At 39.7% G+C, this 17,072-nt stretch overlaps 2 protein-coding genes across 2 annotated transcripts in view; one reads left to right on the top strand and one right to left on the bottom strand.

The window, feature by feature from the left end:
• ksr2 (kinase suppressor of ras 2) overlaps window positions 1–5,233 on the top strand; it is a gene marked incomplete at both ends in the record, with an annotated part of 129,650 nt that extends 124,417 nt beyond the window's left edge. The window contains 2 exons of the mRNA XM_084054044.1: window positions 797–926; window positions 5,087–5,233. Coding sequence (XP_083910170.1) covers window positions 797–926; window positions 5,087–5,233 — 277 coding nt within the window. The remainder of the gene's footprint in view (window positions 1–796; window positions 927–5,086) is intronic.
• Window positions 5,234–10,073: 4,840 nt separating this feature from the next.
• On the bottom strand, window positions 10,074–15,703 carry LOC311043149 (uncharacterized protein). The gene is made up of 8 exons (XM_084054334.1): window positions 15,631–15,703; window positions 15,292–15,333; window positions 14,537–14,621; window positions 13,525–13,619; window positions 12,813–12,884; window positions 12,481–12,552; window positions 11,093–11,164; window positions 10,074–10,451 (listed from the first exon to the last, which is right to left on the bottom strand). Exons 5-8 carry the CDS (start codon window positions 12,817–12,819, stop codon window positions 10,273–10,275), a joined length of 330 nt encoding a protein of 109 aa, XP_083910460.1. The 5' UTR covers window positions 12,820–12,884; window positions 13,525–13,619; window positions 14,537–14,621; window positions 15,292–15,333; window positions 15,631–15,703; the 3' UTR covers window positions 10,074–10,272.
• Window positions 15,704–17,072: the final 1,369 nt, after the last annotated feature.

Here is a 17,072-nt window from a genome sequence, read left to right as displayed (position 1 = left end):
CTTTATAAGTCAGTAACAAATAAAGCTTCTAGCAAAAAATATCACTTACCCTATCATTAAGAGGTTAAATTATCAACACAACAATAACACAATAGTGGTTATACAGTTTATAAAGCTTTATAACACAAAAGCCAAAACGTGATTTGCTGGTTTAATAGTTACTTGTTGGGTCGCACACAATGTGTACAACTGGGTGACATTGTGTCTGATCCTGTAGCTTTGGAGAAGGGAGTCCCACAGGGTTTAATACTGGGTCCTCTACTGTTTCTTTTGTACGTTAACAACATCTGCATTCAATCAAAGCCCTCTAGGTACCATATGTACGCGGACGACACTGTTGTGTACTCCTGTGAGCCGACGCTTGATGTACGTGGCTGTAACAAATTTGCAAATGTCATTGCAGCATGAATTGAAAAAAAGCAAATTGTTGTTAAACAGCAACAAAACCAAGGCAATTCTGTTCACTCCACATTCTACTCTAGCCCCCGTAAACATCACCACTCTGGATAGAACATCCATTGAGTTAGTGGAGCGTTCAATACCTTTGCATAAAAACCTAAATTTCAAAATTCACATTGATTCTTTGACATCATGGATGTCCTATTGTTGTTTGTTTTGTAGTATATGTATAATATGTGTGTGCAAATACTGTATGTGTAATTTTATTTTGCCTCTTGGCCAGTTCACACTTGAAAAAGAGACTTTGTCTCAATGTGTTTTTGCTGATTAAATAAAGCTTAAATTGAATTTAAATTTAAGTTCACAGCAATGCCATGCTCCTCTCCTGTCTCCACAGCACCATCTGGTATGAGTTGCATGCACGCGAGTGGCCTTACAAGAGTCAGCCTGCAGAGGTGATCATATGGCAGGTGGGCAGCGGGGTGAAGCCCAACCTCACGCAGATCGGCATGGGCAAGGAGATCTCAGTAAGGAATTTGTTCCTGGAACTTTGTGTCTTTTCACACCTTGGTCATGAAAGTGTCATAACAAGTCATTAATCATCCATCAAGTGTTCGTACAGTAGTGTGTCTTTTAGAATACCTGATCACCTTAATGGAAACCACAACTAGCTATTGTACCTTGCCAAACCAAACCAACCGTTTTGCTGGTAGAACTTGATTTGATCTCCTTCTGTCCTCAAGTAACACTGTCCTTTGAAAAGAGAGAACCGGGGATGTACAGCGCCATTGGAATTGCAATGCAATCCAATGCAAAGCGGAAAGTGCCGTCGCCCCCAAAAACCAACCATGATGCAGCACGACCTGAGTGTTTTATTGCTTTTATACAACAGTTACCAACAGAATATATCAAAATGTATTCGTATTGTGGGACAATTCATTCTCAAAATAACAAACTTTTTGCGAATGTCATCTCTGTTTCCTTGGAAACAAAATTAAGCAATATTACACTCGAGGGTGTGCTTTAAAGATTAATGTCGTTATTGGCATTTCAGTGATGTGGTCAGGAACGAGGCGATTGCGGCGAGTTCCGCATGTGCCAATAATGACGGTAAAGAACACCCTCGAGTGTAATATTGTGATTATGCAACAGTTACCATCAAAATAAAACATATCAATATGTATTCATATTATGTGGCTCTCAAAATAACAACCTTTTTGCGAGTGTTATCTCTGTTTCCCTTGAAATGCATGGTGTCTAACAGAGACAATAACTAGTCCCTGATTATAAAGCCACTCCAGATGGCTCTGTGCCAGTCAACTCTTCCCAAACTGAATCAATACCACAGATAGAGAAACAAAACTTCACTGCTTAGTTCAATCTCATTGTAACTAAGATATTCATTGGAAATACATATATTTTTAATGACCGATTTAGCTACTATGTCTGCGAACTTCAAATGCAAACTGCTAGCACTAGCCGTGTAGTAGCGGGTGCCAGCTTCTAGTACGCAGTCAAATACAATGAGGATTTTACTGTTTAAAGGTAGTGTAAGTGATATGTTTTTGGTTAAAACAAACGTTTATTTTTTTAAGTCGAAGCTACATATTCTAATAGTAATCATTGCTACTGTATAGCGTGTCTATTTAATAGCAAGGGTCTCCTCGTCTCTCCAGCTCTTTAGTAAACAGAAAATAAATGTTCAGGTGGGTTGCCAATTTCAGCCAATCAGGAGAGAGTGCCCATTTATCAGCTTCAATTTTATAATGTTTCAGTTCCAATTTTGTCTGCTCATTGCTTTGTGTCATCACTTCCAATTTCACTTGTTGATCCTGTATCCTGAAAGAGTTCTCTCTCCTGATAGGATAAAATTGGTATTCTGACCTGAAGATGGATTTTCTGTTTACTAAAGAGCTGGAGGGACAGGGAGGCCCCTGTTACTGTACAAACACTCTATAGCAATTACTATCAGAATATACAGCAGAGCTACCTCAGTTGCATAATGGGGTACACTGATGTCTATTGGCCAATCCACAGTTGTAATGTAATGTAATGTAATGTAAGGTCATATTTGTTCATGTTTTTTTGAGAGCAGTCATTTGTGAAGCTTGAAAAACATTATTTGTGCATTTACTTTGTTTATCTTTTTTATATTTTTTTTTTGCGCAAATGTCAAAGCCTTTTGCCAATAAATTCTGCATTGTTTTTTTTCTTCTGCCTGGCAACACCGTTTGCACAGAAGTCATCAACATGTCCGTACACGGACAAACATGTCCGTGGCAAAACATGTCTATGTCCGTGGCACATTTTTTAACAGTCAACGGCATGCGAGGGACCACAGTGAGAAAATGGTGCAGGAAAGGAGCAAAAACAGAAGGCATGTCATGTCTGTCTGTTCAGAAGGAGCTATTTGCTACCAAGGCGTCGTCGTTAGTTGAGAGACAGTGTTTCAAAGTGTCCACTAATGGCAATAACAACTATAACTAGAAAAAGTGCTCCTCGGAGCACAAGTCTCCGCCAGGTCAGGTAGGTTATTATGGCCTCCTGGTGGCGCTATAATAGGCCAATGTGAAAAGGGTGCTATTTATTCCTAGGCCGTGCACGGCAATCGGACACTGCATGCATGATTTGAGGCATTTTGTTCTAAAAATGTGTTTTGCTAAATTTGACCTGCTGGAGGTGCTATAACAGGCCAATGTTAAAAGGGTGGCATTTGTTCCTCAACATAGTGCAAATGTGCATTCAAAGTTTCACCACAATCGGACGCTGCGTTCATGATTTGCGTCATTTTGTTCAAAACGGGCCACTCCTGCAAACATTGTCAATGTTTGCCAATCAGGATGGAATTTGAAAAATCAAACAGATCTGTCTTGATCACATGACTATAGAGATCATGTGTACCTATTTGCGTGAAATTTGGATCAAATCTGAAGGCTTAATATCAAAAAATGTGTTTTACATAAGTCTGCCTCCTGGTGCCGCTATAAAAGGCAAATGTGAAAAATGCAGGGCAAAGGTTTTTCCTTGGCCTCTAGATAGTGTGCATACAAAGTTTTACACTGATCGGTGCAGTTATAGGTAAAAACACGAATCGGCCTGTTACAGCGCCACCATGAGGCTGATTTGAACATTTTCAAATGGCATTTCTTCCTTGGCCTAATGGGAATGTGTGAGCAAAATGTCACGGAAATTGCATGCTGTGTTCATGATTTGAGGCATTTTGTTCGAAACAGAGTACTGCTGCAAACTTTGAAAGCCTATTTTTGCCAATCAGGATGGAATATGAAAAATATGAAATGAGCCGTTTCTTTTAATGACTATAGAGATACTGTGTACCGATTTGGGGGATTTTGGCCAAAATCTGTAGGAGTACTGTCCAAAAATGTGTTTTGCACAAATCGGCCTCCTGGTGGCGCTATAAAAGGCCCATGTGAAAAATTTGGAGCAGAGGTTCTGCTCTGGCATCCAGGGAGTGTGCGCACAGTTTCGCTGCGATCAAGCCAACGGTGCCAGAGATTAGCTATACACAAAATGACAGAATGACACACACACACACACGGACGGACGGACGGACGCACGCACGCACGCACGCACGCACGCACGCACGCACGCACGCACATGCTCTCTCGCCATGCCTTTCAGCCTGGCGGAGACAATAACACTCAATCAGACTGGTTCCTTCTCCAACCTAAAAGTTAGCTCACCTCTGATCAAAGTTAGGTGCCTTCGCATTAAACTATTGTGACACTGCGTTCAATTAAAATCCTGGCATGCCCTTTATTAATCACTCATCATGTAGGCCTACATATCTTTTTTGTCAGTGTTCCATTGGCATTTTATCCTTGATGTTTTCGTGAGGAGCATTTAACATGTAATTATTACGTCTAATAAATCAAATTTATTGAAGTGTTCGTAGTGTGTCTTTTAGAATACCTGATCACCATAATGGAAACCACAACTAGCTATTGTACCTTGCCAAACCAAACAAACCGTTTTGCTGGTAGAACTTGATTTGATCTCCTTCTGTCCTCAAGTAACACTGTCCTTTGAAAAGCCAGCAATGTATATGATGTATAATACACACCCACTCACCTTTGCAGCTAAGTGACCCTTTTGCGATGGATGGCGGATGTACTGATGAGACTTAATTATTATTATCCAAAATAATTAGTTTTTGGTGGTTTATTGGCTCAGTAGTTAATGCAGACATACTATTGTCTTGAAATGTGCAGCACATTGGAATAGACCCTATGACACATTAGGAGGCCATTAGTACACATTTAGGGCTAGGCCAATGTGTTTTTGTTAAGACGATTATTTTGCATGTCTGTGGCAAAAATTTAATATTAATGAAAATGTCCGTCACAAGCTGCCATGGTGATGACCCCTGCGTTTGCACCACAATGTTCCATTGATGAATCCTTAAAAAGAAAAATCATGTGTTTTGTGTTAGATTGAGTTTTAATTATTATAATAACTTCATCCCTGTCTTTAGCTTTTAATTATAAAACATAGCTATTTTCAGCTATCAAACAATTAATTGTCAATTCAAATGAATACTGTACATACATACATTGGGTTACGTCATCACAAGCATTGATAATTCTGGGTCATTGCTGAAAAGGTTTGTGCACCACTGTTCGAATGCATTCAAACCAGTCTAAAATGAACTTCTTTTGTTTCTCAGGACATTCTGCTTCTCTGCTGGGCTTTCCAGCAGGAAGAAAGGCCCAGTTTCTCCAAACTGGTAGAGTTACTGGAAAAGTTGCCTAAAAGGAACCGTCGCCTTTCCCACCCAGGGCACTTCTGGAAGTCAGCTGAGTATGTCAAATGATTTAGGAATACAAAACAAAAACGACAACTATAAAACTAAAAAAACTAAACAAAAACAAATACCACATCCTTAAGAGTGCACTGAATCCAAAAGCCAGCCCAGAGATGAAAACTGCCCATGATGTTGTACGCTGTCATGGAGTGTTGGCATGCTGTGTGCAAGGATTAATTGACAACCCAACTTCTCAAAGCGTCTGGGACTCATATTTTCATTGCTTTTGATTTTGAATCATAGAGGATATCTTTTGTCCATGTTGTCTTTTACAACTGATCTGTTTCGTTTAAATTCCTTTGTTCTATGGCATTTCTTTTCTTGATGTATCTTGTTTTTAATTTAAGATTTATTAAGAGACTTTTGATCATTGCATAATTTTGGACAGAAAGAAAGTCATTTTGAGACCATAAAATGTGTAAATGTTTTTCATGTCATGTCATTTTCAGACTGAATGTAATTGTTGTACATCCTAACAATGTATTTTATCCACAACATTGACTTGCCATCATCAGTCGTCTGTCAAATGTGTGTTCCATTGTGTCACTTGAACTCCCCATGTTTGTCTGTACTGTACGTGTGTGTCTCAAAAAGCTTTATTTAACCGACAAAGTAAGAGAAGTCTTCTTGTTATACAGTATACGGTACCATGTGAATGTGAAGAAGCCACCCATCCTGTCTTGTAGGGGTGCGCAGTACTTTGGTACAGTGGGAGACTGTTCTCCAGTTTGGCCTGTGCTTTGAATATATTGCCTGTGAAACATAAAGTGAGATGTTTAAACAGCAGCGTTTGGTATTAGCACATGCCGCTTCGCTGTTGGGTCGGTTGCCACGCCGGCAGGCGTAAACTCCCTCACGCAAACACTCCTCTGTGAAAGAACACACCGCTGACACTTGAAATGTATCTCATCTCATCTTCCCAGAACTTGCTCCCCAGATAAACAAATCTAGTACAGCTACAATAGTTACAGAATATGATCCAAATAGAGACCGATATGCGGTTTGATGCTGTTTGATCATTACAGCTAGTTTATAGTGAAATAAATGGAATTTCTTATAGAGTTGCGGTAAAAGGATTATTGGCTGATGAAAATTACATAATTTACGATGTTTTCGATTGTGGATATTTTGAAACTGTCAGTCATGGGTCTGTTTCTGATGGGTTTTTGACATACGGTGATATACATATTTTTGTGAACCTTGGGCCCATGGCAAAACGGATTTTGATCTCATTTAGTTTCCTGGTTAAAAAAGTTCCTGCTTGTTAGTAATGTGACTGTTAAGCCTAATTCATACTTTGCTGTACGACCGCATTGTGCAACAACGTATAAATGAGCTCTGACTTGATTAAAGGGATCTCATATTAATGTCATTCTATCACCCATGAAGAAAGTATAATATCCCAGAAAAGGCAAGCCACACTTTGAGTTTATGTCATCATATAGTCAAAAGTATTTATTTCTTGACAGCAGTGATATAGTTGTTGAAACCTCTTGGTTTTGTCCAAGTCGTTGTGTTTCTTAACTTTTACCTTTTAATCTTTACTGTCTACATGCTTAATAGACTGATCAATGAACTGATCTAGCATAATGATCAGTCGGTGAAAACTAGTTTTTTCTTACGCAGATGTATTGAGCTACAGTACTCATGTATTCATTCTAAAAAGAGATGCCATCATTTAATCATTTGAGGCCCAAGTTGTTCAGGTTTCAACTGCCTTAAGCTTGGATGTTCCCTCATTCTAGACTGGGACATATACTTCTTTCAAGTACTTTTTAACCACTAGCGTCTCTTTTCTGGGTCGAACATTCAGTGGAAATAGCAGATCTACAAGCTCACAACGCATCACAACACCAGGCATTGTGAAGTTGTAGATCTGCTATTTTCAGTGAAGAGTTTTAGTGGAGAGGGGGAAAAAGGAGCAGACCATGCATTGAGCTCTGGGGGACCCCAGTCAACTAAGTCCTTAAGCGTTTAAAAGCCACAGTAGGACATATTTACATGCCTGCTTAAGATTCACTTCCGTTTTTTCCACATTGAAAGATTATGAATGCACAAACTCAAAGTGCGAATTGTTAACCCCTTGGATCACGACTCTACTGTACATTCAAGCTAAATTATCAAGTTCAATTGGGCTAAACTTTCCCTTTAACATGTTAGAGAAAACATATCAGAATGCTGAAGACCATCCTGGGCCACTTTTTTATATTTCATAAGGATATATTTGGAAATATATATTTAGAAAATATAGCAACATGGAATCATATCATCCTGGTTTGGAGGGTGTGGCATTGTACAGTAAGACTTGTATACTGCTTTTGGATTTTTCTAGCCACGGTTAATGAACATAGAAATTACAAGTATGTAAAATAGTCATTACGTATATACACATCTGCCAGTGTTGGAAAATGCATACAAACAATTTGCTGCTGTTTTTGGAGTACATCTGTCTATTTTGGAATTTCTGGAATTCAGATATTGTATGTGGATCATTTATATTTGTACTGTTTACAAATTTCAAGTGCATGAGATGGGCTGCGAAGGATCGTTCCTTGTTATGAAAAAAAAATAAATCCTTCAACGTCATATAGATATCTATAAGAACATACCAGTACTACAGTACGTGAGCATCAGGCAGTATGGTTTCCATACCGCCAACAAAGATCTTCTTCAAGCATTGCAAACTTTTTCAGAAGCTTTGTTAAGAGAATGATTGTTATATTATATTTATAGAGTGTATATAATATCCAAGCGTGAAAAGATGAAACATTAAAAAAAACGACGTTACAACCTGTGCTGGAATTGACCACAACCTGACTGGAAAACAATCAAAGATTTAATATTAGTGCCAAGTGTACATAATGGATTGTAGACCATGTTTTTTCATCACTTGCTGTATTATCAAGATTCCATATGAATTTTGACATTTCTTTTGAATGTATAAATATGTGTTGTGCTTTTCCCCCCCCTTATGCTTTCATTTCCCCTCATTTCCTTATTCTAACTGCATTGATGCTGTGTTTCTTTTTCATATTCAGTTCTTGTATTGTAGAGTCTAGCTCCAGAAAAGCTTGTATTTAATGATGCCTTATGGTCCATAGCTTAGTGATGAGTAGATTTTGAACACAAGCTCTTTATTTGCACTCATCCTTTACAAAGTGTCTGAAAATAAAAAGATGTTTTCATTTTGGACGTTCTTTGGTTTCATTTTGGTCATCATTTATCTTACCCCCCTTCACTTTTTCATATTTTACACATCGCTTTGGTTCAAGATGTTCCTCTTACACAGATTTGTACTCAAGCAAGTCACATCTTGCACAAAAGAAAAGGCGAATTTTCTAAACGACTTAATTTGCCCATGCAATAGGCTAATGTGATCTAATTGATACTGGCTCATCATTTCTTTGCAGAAATGTAAAACACAAAGTAAACGAAGGAATTACACACATGGTGAGTCATGGCTGAGGCTAACTCATCACTTGCATACATTTTATTTCAATTTAATTTCATAAGTCAACATAAAATTAGCACATTGTGTCAATTGGTAAGGGACCTGGATATTGGATATGGGGCACTGGCCCAAAAAAGGTTTAGAAACGCTGCCCTAAATTGTAAATTACATAAACAGAGTCAATATTTTGGCATTTTCTTACTGACTTCAAGCACTACCAAAACCAGATACAAAGGGTATTAATGACTAACTATATAACTAAAATCATTTTGAGTAAATAAATCATGTTTTAGGTCACATAATGCTAGTGATAGAGTTCACTGCAAGGTCCCACATAGCAAAAAAGACCTGGCAAAGTTATGGCCCGGATCATGCTGTTTGTCATGGCCCACTCGGAGCAATGGTCTATACCCCCTGGTCTGGCGCCAGATCGGTTTGCCAGAAGCTCAGACATACATGAACCGTATATGGGCCAGCTGTAAAGGGCCACACTGTGCTGACCCAGTGATGAGCCAGAACATAGCAAAAAAGACCTGGCAAAGTTATGGCCCGGATCATGCTCTTTGTCATGGCCCACTCGGAGCAATGGTCTATACCCCCTGGTCTGGCGCCAGATCGGTTTGCCAGAAGCTCAGACATACATGAACCGTGCATGGGCCAGCTGTAAAGGGCCACACTGTGCTGACCCAGTGATGAGCCAGAACAGTGTTTCCACTGCTGGCCCAAACATGGGTCGCCAGAACAGGGCCTGAACAGTGTTTCCACAGCTGGCCCAGACATGGGTCACCAGCACAGGGCCTGAATAGTGTTTCCACAGCTGGCCCAGACATGGTTGGCCAGCACAGGGCCAGAGCACTGTGTCCATACTTGGCCTAGGCATGGTTGGCCAGAACTAGCCCAGAACAATGTGTCCATAATTGGCCCAGATATGGGTCACCAGCATAGGGCCAGAACACTGTGCCCACAGCTGGCCCATACATTTGCCAGGACAGGGCCAGCTGTGGACATAATGTTCTGGCCCAAAGCTGGCAAAGTTATGGCCCGGATCATGCAGTTTGTCATGGCTCGCTCGGAGCAATGGTCTATACCCCCTGGTCTGGCGCCAGATCGGTTTGCCAGAAGCTCAGACATACATGAACCGTGCATGGGCCAGCTGTAAAGGGCCACACTGTGCTGACCCAGTGATGAGCCAGAACAGTGTTTCCACTATGGAAACAGGAGCACCTATGAAAAAAGTCAACTGTAGAAGTTAAGATGGGGTGTGACAAAGGTCTTATTTAGGGGGGGTTGTGCTTTAGTCAGGCTCTCTCCTTTAATCAAGCCATACTAAATGCCATACACAGGCTATAATTGACTAAGATAAAATAAAAACAAGCATAAAGTTTTCTACTTTTTTATTATTAAACTGCAAACCATGTGAGGCAAATGCGTGTATGAACAATGCAGTCAACATTTGGAATATGTGAACAATGCAGTTAACAAGAAACTGTAAACTGAAAAAAAAAGTAGTGCTTTTTTGCTGAAGTGACGGTCCTCCCTCGCCAAAATTTAACTCACAGAATTTGACGTTCCGAGTCAACAAATCTCATCATGTCCATTATACATTTCCGATGTGACAACTGTGAGTCACAAAGAACTGTACCAGGAGACCCTCATCCACGTAGCTCGCACCTCCCTCAGAACCAAGGTTCACGCAGAGATGGCAGACCTCCTCCACGAGGCTGTTGTAGATGCTGTTCTGGCCATTGTCAGAACAGAACTGATGAGATCCGAGTCCTGAAATCAAAGCAAACATAAGAATGTTGTTCTTTAGTCAAGTGGCTTAATTATTGGTAAAATAGTAAATAAATAAAAACCTGTGTAAGAAAAGAGGGGGGAAAACGCAGCATCAAAGTAAATTTATTATTTAGGCTTGTATACCCAAGGGATGCGGTGACCTAGTGGTTAAGAGGGTCAGGCTTGTTACCGAGAGGTTCCCAGTTCGACTCCCCAACACGACACTAGGTATGAAAATCACCGGGTGATTAACAATCCTGCAGGGTCTGGCAAGAAATAAGTTACTGCAACTTAGTCCAAACCCTGGGTAAATAACGATTTCTTCCTCTTCCTCTTCCCAGGAGTATTTATTTTTCTATGTGAAAAGAACTTTGTATGTGCTTTATAAATAAAGCACTTAAAAACTTAAGCTAGTGATGGTACACCATATTATCAATATTGGCAGACATCTTAAGTAGTATATTAAAACACAATTCCTACATACTGTAGGCTATATGGGGGGGGGGTAAGTAATTTTTGGTGGTGCTACCTACTGAAAAGTTAAGTGGCACCAGTGAAAAAGTTACGTCTGGAGCCGTGACCCCATCCCAGAACTAACTGTATCTACGTAAACACACCATGTCTTTCTAGACAAGACTCACTCTGCATTGGAGCTCCTTCACATGCGCCTGTCTCTGTCTCTTCTGCCCCCACCTCCACCTGACGCTGAAGCCCTGAAATCAAAGCAATCATGAGAATGTTTCTTCAGTAATGTGTCTTAATTATCAGTGCAACGGTAAATAAAACCGCAGTAAGGAAAAATAAATCCATTTTGTTTAGAACAAGAATTTGGAACTAAAGATGAGATGTGGTCATGACCAAAAGCACAAGGTCACAGGTACAAGCATAGATATAAATACCTAGATGCCTCATCCGGCAATGGCCGATGGACATTCTCAGTAATTAGCATACATGGTCGGCATTTTTGTTTCTTGGAGAAACTGGCCAATCACCGCGGGTCTTTCCCGTCACATGACAGAATCTACGGTGCGCTTGATGTGCTGCAGCACCATGCCCTGAGTGCACTGAAGAAACAACCCCAGAAGTCCCTGGAAAAACAAGGCTTTGATTGGCCTGTAGTGTCGCCGCCCATTGTAAAACAATAATGGATACTTCCGTGTTACTTCCTTGTAGCCGTCAAGGAAAATCTCATAAGGAAGTGTCATACATCACGTGGTTGCGTCCATAGAGATGCGCCATGACACTTTCGGTGGCATAACATCTACCAGAAGTTCAGTGAATACATTGCAGTGGATGAGAGCCTTCTGGACAGCTCGTATCAAACATTATTTTCTGAACGAATGCAACCTTTGTGTTTTGTCATGAGCTCAAAGACTGGAGTCCTCATGCACGCGCAGTCATTATCATACCTTCAGTGTAGAGTAGGCTATTATTTTAGAACACACCCCTCTAATTCCTCTTATTCTGATCAATCTGATTTTCTCATTTTCGTTGCAAGTTCAATATATTTCGCCTTCACATCTGCACAACTTGATGTAAAATTGTTTCTAAAACAGCCTGTTTGAAACAATTTGTCTATAGCGCCGCTGATACTGTACAGTATCAATTAGACTATCTTAGATTTATTCAATCATTTGACATTATATCTTAAAATCTATAGCCTAGTTTGACTATCGACCCAACACTAATACTGATGAGCTCAGCCACTTATCATTATTCTACTGATGCTCTGCGAAGAGATCAAACGTGACATGTTTAGCCTAGATGTTGGTCCGATCGTTAAAGTTGATATTTGAATTAAAACGTTACTTTGTTTAGCTGAACATAAGCTGGCATATATTGCAGCTGTTCTGCAAAAAGGAATGGTCAAAACTACCCAAAAATATGTGAGCCAAACTTGTGGAAACATATTCAAAAATACTTTTTTCAATAGGGCTGTAACATAAGAAAATGTAGGAAAAGTGAAGCATTCTGAATACTTTCCGGACTGACTGTACGTAAACACCCCATCTTTCTAGACAAGACTCACTCTGCATTGGAGCTGTTTGAGAACCCCCTGTCTCGGTCTCTTCTGCCCCCACCTCCACCTGACGCTGGAGACCTGAAATCAAAGCAAACATCAGAATGTTTCTTTAGTCATGGGGCTTGATTCTCGGTGCAACGGTAAATAAATAAATAAATAAAATAAAATGCAGTAAGGAAAACTGGAGGGAAAAAAAAGAAAAAACAAATCCATATTGTTTAGAAGAAGAACTTGGAATTTAAGATAATTTAAGCTCAGTTATTAATGGCCAGACAAGACCCCTATTCCAGAATGAACTGTATCAATGTAAACACACCATCTTTCTAGACAAGACTCACTCTGCATTGGAGCTGTTTGAGAACCCCCTGTCTCGGCCTCTTCTGCCCCCACCTCCACCTGACGCTGGAGACCTGAAATCAAAGCAATCATGAGAATGTTTCTTTAGTAATGTGTCTTAATTCTCAGTGCAACGGTAAATAAAACAGTAAGGGAAAATAAATCAATTTTGTTTAGAACAAGAATTTGGAACTAAGGATGATGTGCTCTGTGCTGAAGTGTGGGTCATGACCAAAAGCATAAGGTCACAGGTACAAGCAGCCGAAATGAGTTCAGTCACCCGAAAGACTTGGAGTACTGCTACTGCTCACTTCTTTGTGTCATCATTTCCAATTTCACTTGTTTATCCTGTATGAGTCATCTCTGATTGGATAACATTGGTATCTGACCATAACATGCATGTTCTGTTTACTAAACACCTGGAGACAGGGAGACCCCTGTTACTGAACACTTCATAGTAATTATTGCCATCCGAATATAGATATGTTTATCTTTTAATAAACAAAATCACTTACTGCACAATTCTTTAAAAAATAGCAGTAGCTATAGAATAGCAGTGTTCCTTCATGATTGACTAAATTAGCTTCTCAATTCTATATTGTATGTCCCAGCAAAGTTGTTAGAAGCCAATTTAAGATAAGGGTTAGCATTAAACAACAAACAAAAAGGGTTTTGTGTGTGTGTGTCTTCCCCGAGTAGAACTGAAATTCTTACCAGTTGGATTTTGAGGTCGGGGCTATTTTGTAGCCGCTCCTCCAGGTTTTCTAGGGATTGGGTATCAGCTAATGGCAGCAGATTTGGTTCAACACCTATGAGAATGAGAAAAGCTTTATCACATCACAGGTTTGCAGGTGTAAAACAGTGGGTGTATTTCCATAAAGAAAGGGAAGAAGATGGAGCAAGGGGAAGAGAGAGAAGATACATTTTAAAAAACAACAATGCATCTACATATTTACACAAGAATAAAGTAACTTTATTCTTTTAAGCCTTAGTCAATTTAAGACATTTAATGAATAGAGTAACATCCTCGCCTTTATTCCAACAGTCGATTCATTTGTGGATTATACAGTGAGCTGCACGTTTTAATTTTTTTCCTCCTTTTTAAAAAGGCAGTGAGCTTGTAGATCGGCGGTAGTGACGTGGCGCATCTAGTGAAAGCCGGAATTACACAATTTACATGTAAATAGGAAGTAAACGAGGGGGGGGAATGGCGTTCGGCCACAGATGGGATTAAAGCACTTCTTTATTGAAAAATATGAACTAATACATTGCACAAATACTCTGGACACCTACTTAACATTTGGGGCAAGCACCTTATGTTTTGCATTTCTACATGTTTGGAGACATACAGCTCCAGGTTTTACCGGTGACATTTCAGGGCAAACTGGGGGTGTGGTCACTAAGACTCTCGTAGATACGAAAGTAAAAGTCAGATTTGATAAAATACATATACGATAGTCTTGATCTAAGGCTTTAGTGAAGCCACACTTTAGAGCGTTTGTCACCACGGTCCATATTTCAGTGACAGCATGCCTGTTGCTCACTCGCATCTAAACGCGGTGTGTGTGCGGTGCAGCGTAAATGAGTCACGCAGTCAAGTTAGATAAGTCCTGACAGATAGTCAAATACGTCTTTGATGATATATATGCCTTGTTTGAACGATTATTAGCACACCAAGGAAAAAGATAGCGCAGAGATGCAACAGAATCAACCAGATTGAACTTACTTGCTGTGAAAATAACAGCTGCTGATCAGACAGTAATGAACTTCTCCCATGCGCTGGAGTCATACAACCAATGACAATCACAGCCCTGCAAGGAAAGAAATGTTTGATTAACTAACAATACAGTATATTCAAACTCTAATTTTGTTTACAGTTGTCATATTACAATTCACCTTAAAATAAGTTATAAGTAGCTATATCATATCAGTGGTTCTCAAAGATTTCCATGTCAATTGTATTTGGCTTCAGATTTGAAAAGGTTGTGCGCCAAGGAACCCCACAAGAGAAGTGTATTTACACCTGGAGGAACCATCTCTAGAAACCCACTTTAAGAACCAACACATTAAATGTACAGTGGTTCTCAGGTGGGGTTCAGCAGGGACCCTCAAGATTCCAAATGGACCCTTACAGGCCTTTAACTCTGAGAGTACCAATTGAACCAAATGGACCCTTACATATCTGTAACTGTGAGTGTACACATGTAACCAAATGGACCCTTACATATCTGTAACTGTGTACACATGTAACCAAATGGACCCTTACATATCTGTAACTGTGAGTGTACAAATGGAACCAAATGGACCCGTACAGGTCTGTAACTCTTACAGATCTGTAAGGGTCCATTTGGTTCCATGTATACTGTCAGTTACAGACCTGTCAGGGTCCATTTGGTTACATGTGTACACTCACAGTGTACAAATGGAACCAAATGGACCCTTACGTGTCAGTAACTCAAGAGTGTACCAATGGAACCTTACCTTTGACTTGCTTATTAAAAGTCCCCCCTGGCCTACAAAGCCCTGCAATATAAGTAAAATAAATATAGATTATTGAGGCAACTTCATGATAAACAGTAGAAAAGGCCACACACCTATGTATTCTATATACAAAAGGCAAGATACTTTTGTTTTAATAGCATGTTGTCTTTTAAAACGTCCAAACAAACGGTTTGTGTTTACAAGGAAATACCTGTTACACTACAGGCTAACTAACCAACAGAATCTTACATTATGTGCAGCATATGTTGAGTCACAACGTTATTTCTCAACCATTAATGTTCAGACGTGATCTAAATAATTATAAATGCATAAACATACCTCTTTTTGCTGTTCTGTGTTCTGTCGACGTCTCCCAAAGACAATCTCAGTCACAGCTGCTGCTGATTAGACCAGTTGAGCTGGTTATCCCATGCGCTGGAGTCATGCAACCAATGAGAGCACAGGACACGGGGGTGTGTTCTGAGGGACGACCAATGAGCGCAGGTTTTATCGGTTGTCAGGGAAACCATCACGACCAATCACCGCAGGCTCTTGTCTCTCAGGCAATGGGAATAGAGTTGGAGGGTTTTCATTTTTTGGCATCAAAATATACTTCAGTACTCAAAGTAAAAGTACTCATTATGCACAATGTCCCATTTTACAAGTTATCATGTGTATGAAATCCTTTGGAAATAGCAGATCTACAAGCTCACAACGCGTCACAAAGCGATGTGTTGTGAGCTTGTAGATCACAGTGGTGTAAAGTTAATAAGTGTATTTACTCACTGTACTAAAGTAACATTTTTAGGTATTTTTTTTTTACTGGAGTATTTCCCATTCTCAATACTTTTACTTCTACTCCACTACAACTTAGAGACAAATAATGTACTTTTACTCCACTACAATTATTTGAAAACTTTATACTTAGTTACTTTGCAGATATAAATTATAATGAAAATAGCAGATCTACAAGCTCACAACGTGTTGCATTGGCGCCGTGTTGTGAGCTTGTAGATCTGCTATTTTCAAACATTTTAGTACTTTTACTATTGATACTTTAAGTATTTTGATGCCAATACTTTTGTACTTTTACTCAAGTAACAATTTGAACACAGGCCTTTTACTTATAACAGAGTAAAAGGCTCTGTCATGTCATTTAACTGGGTACCCCTGGAACCCCCTCAACCCAGTTTGAAGGGTCCTTGATGATCTGCCTTACTTTTTACTGCATGTAGAGACACATATTGGTGTGGTGGGTGATTTCGGTAGCTTTATTGTTTAATGATTCTTGTGAGTTGTTGTTTTTAACTTTTTTTGTGATGTGTTGAATGTGAGAACTGATTCAATACTGTTAAACTGTCCTTGTTATTAAAATCATTCAGACTCCTCAGGAGGAACATGCGCTTTTGGGTCTTATACTGACACTCAGCTTCAGGGAGAACCATGCATGTCCACAAGTGGTCAGAGAGCGCTTGTCACCTGCATATTTAAAGAATGACAGTCCATTGTTATTGCATGTGATTTTGTTTGTGTTTATGGAGAAGAGAATGTGGCAAGACACCCTGTGGGACCCCGGTATTTAAAACAATATTACAGGATGTCAAACCATTACATGCTGGAGTCTGTCTGAGTTACAGACCCATGTGGAAACCCCTCAAAGGAGGGTTTTGAGTTTTGATTTATTCATAGTTGACAGCCAATCAGGAGTCCAGTCCCACATGTGTGGGTTCTCAAAGCCTGTTATGGAACAGGTGTTCAAACTCTGAGTCATGTGTCATTTT

This window comes from Gymnoscopelus microlampas, assembly GCF_963454915.1.
Source record: "Gymnoscopelus microlampas genome assembly, chromosome: 4".
Classification (NCBI taxonomy): Eukaryota; Metazoa; Chordata; class Actinopteri; order Myctophiformes; family Myctophidae; genus Gymnoscopelus; species Gymnoscopelus microlampas.
This window is presented reverse-complemented; position numbering and strand designations above follow the sequence as displayed.

Bases quoted from the DNA above. Each gene is read 5' to 3' on its own strand.
- LOC311043149 (XM_084054334.1), bottom strand. The intron at 11,165-12,480 runs GTGAGTCTTGTC...CTTTGATTTCAG, and splicing joins TCAAACAGCTCCAATGCAGA to GGCTTCAGCGTCAGGTGGAG. The intron at 10,452-11,092 runs GTGAGTCTTGTC...CTTTGATTTCAG, and splicing joins TGAAGGAGCTCCAATGCAGA to GACTCGGATCTCATCAGTTC.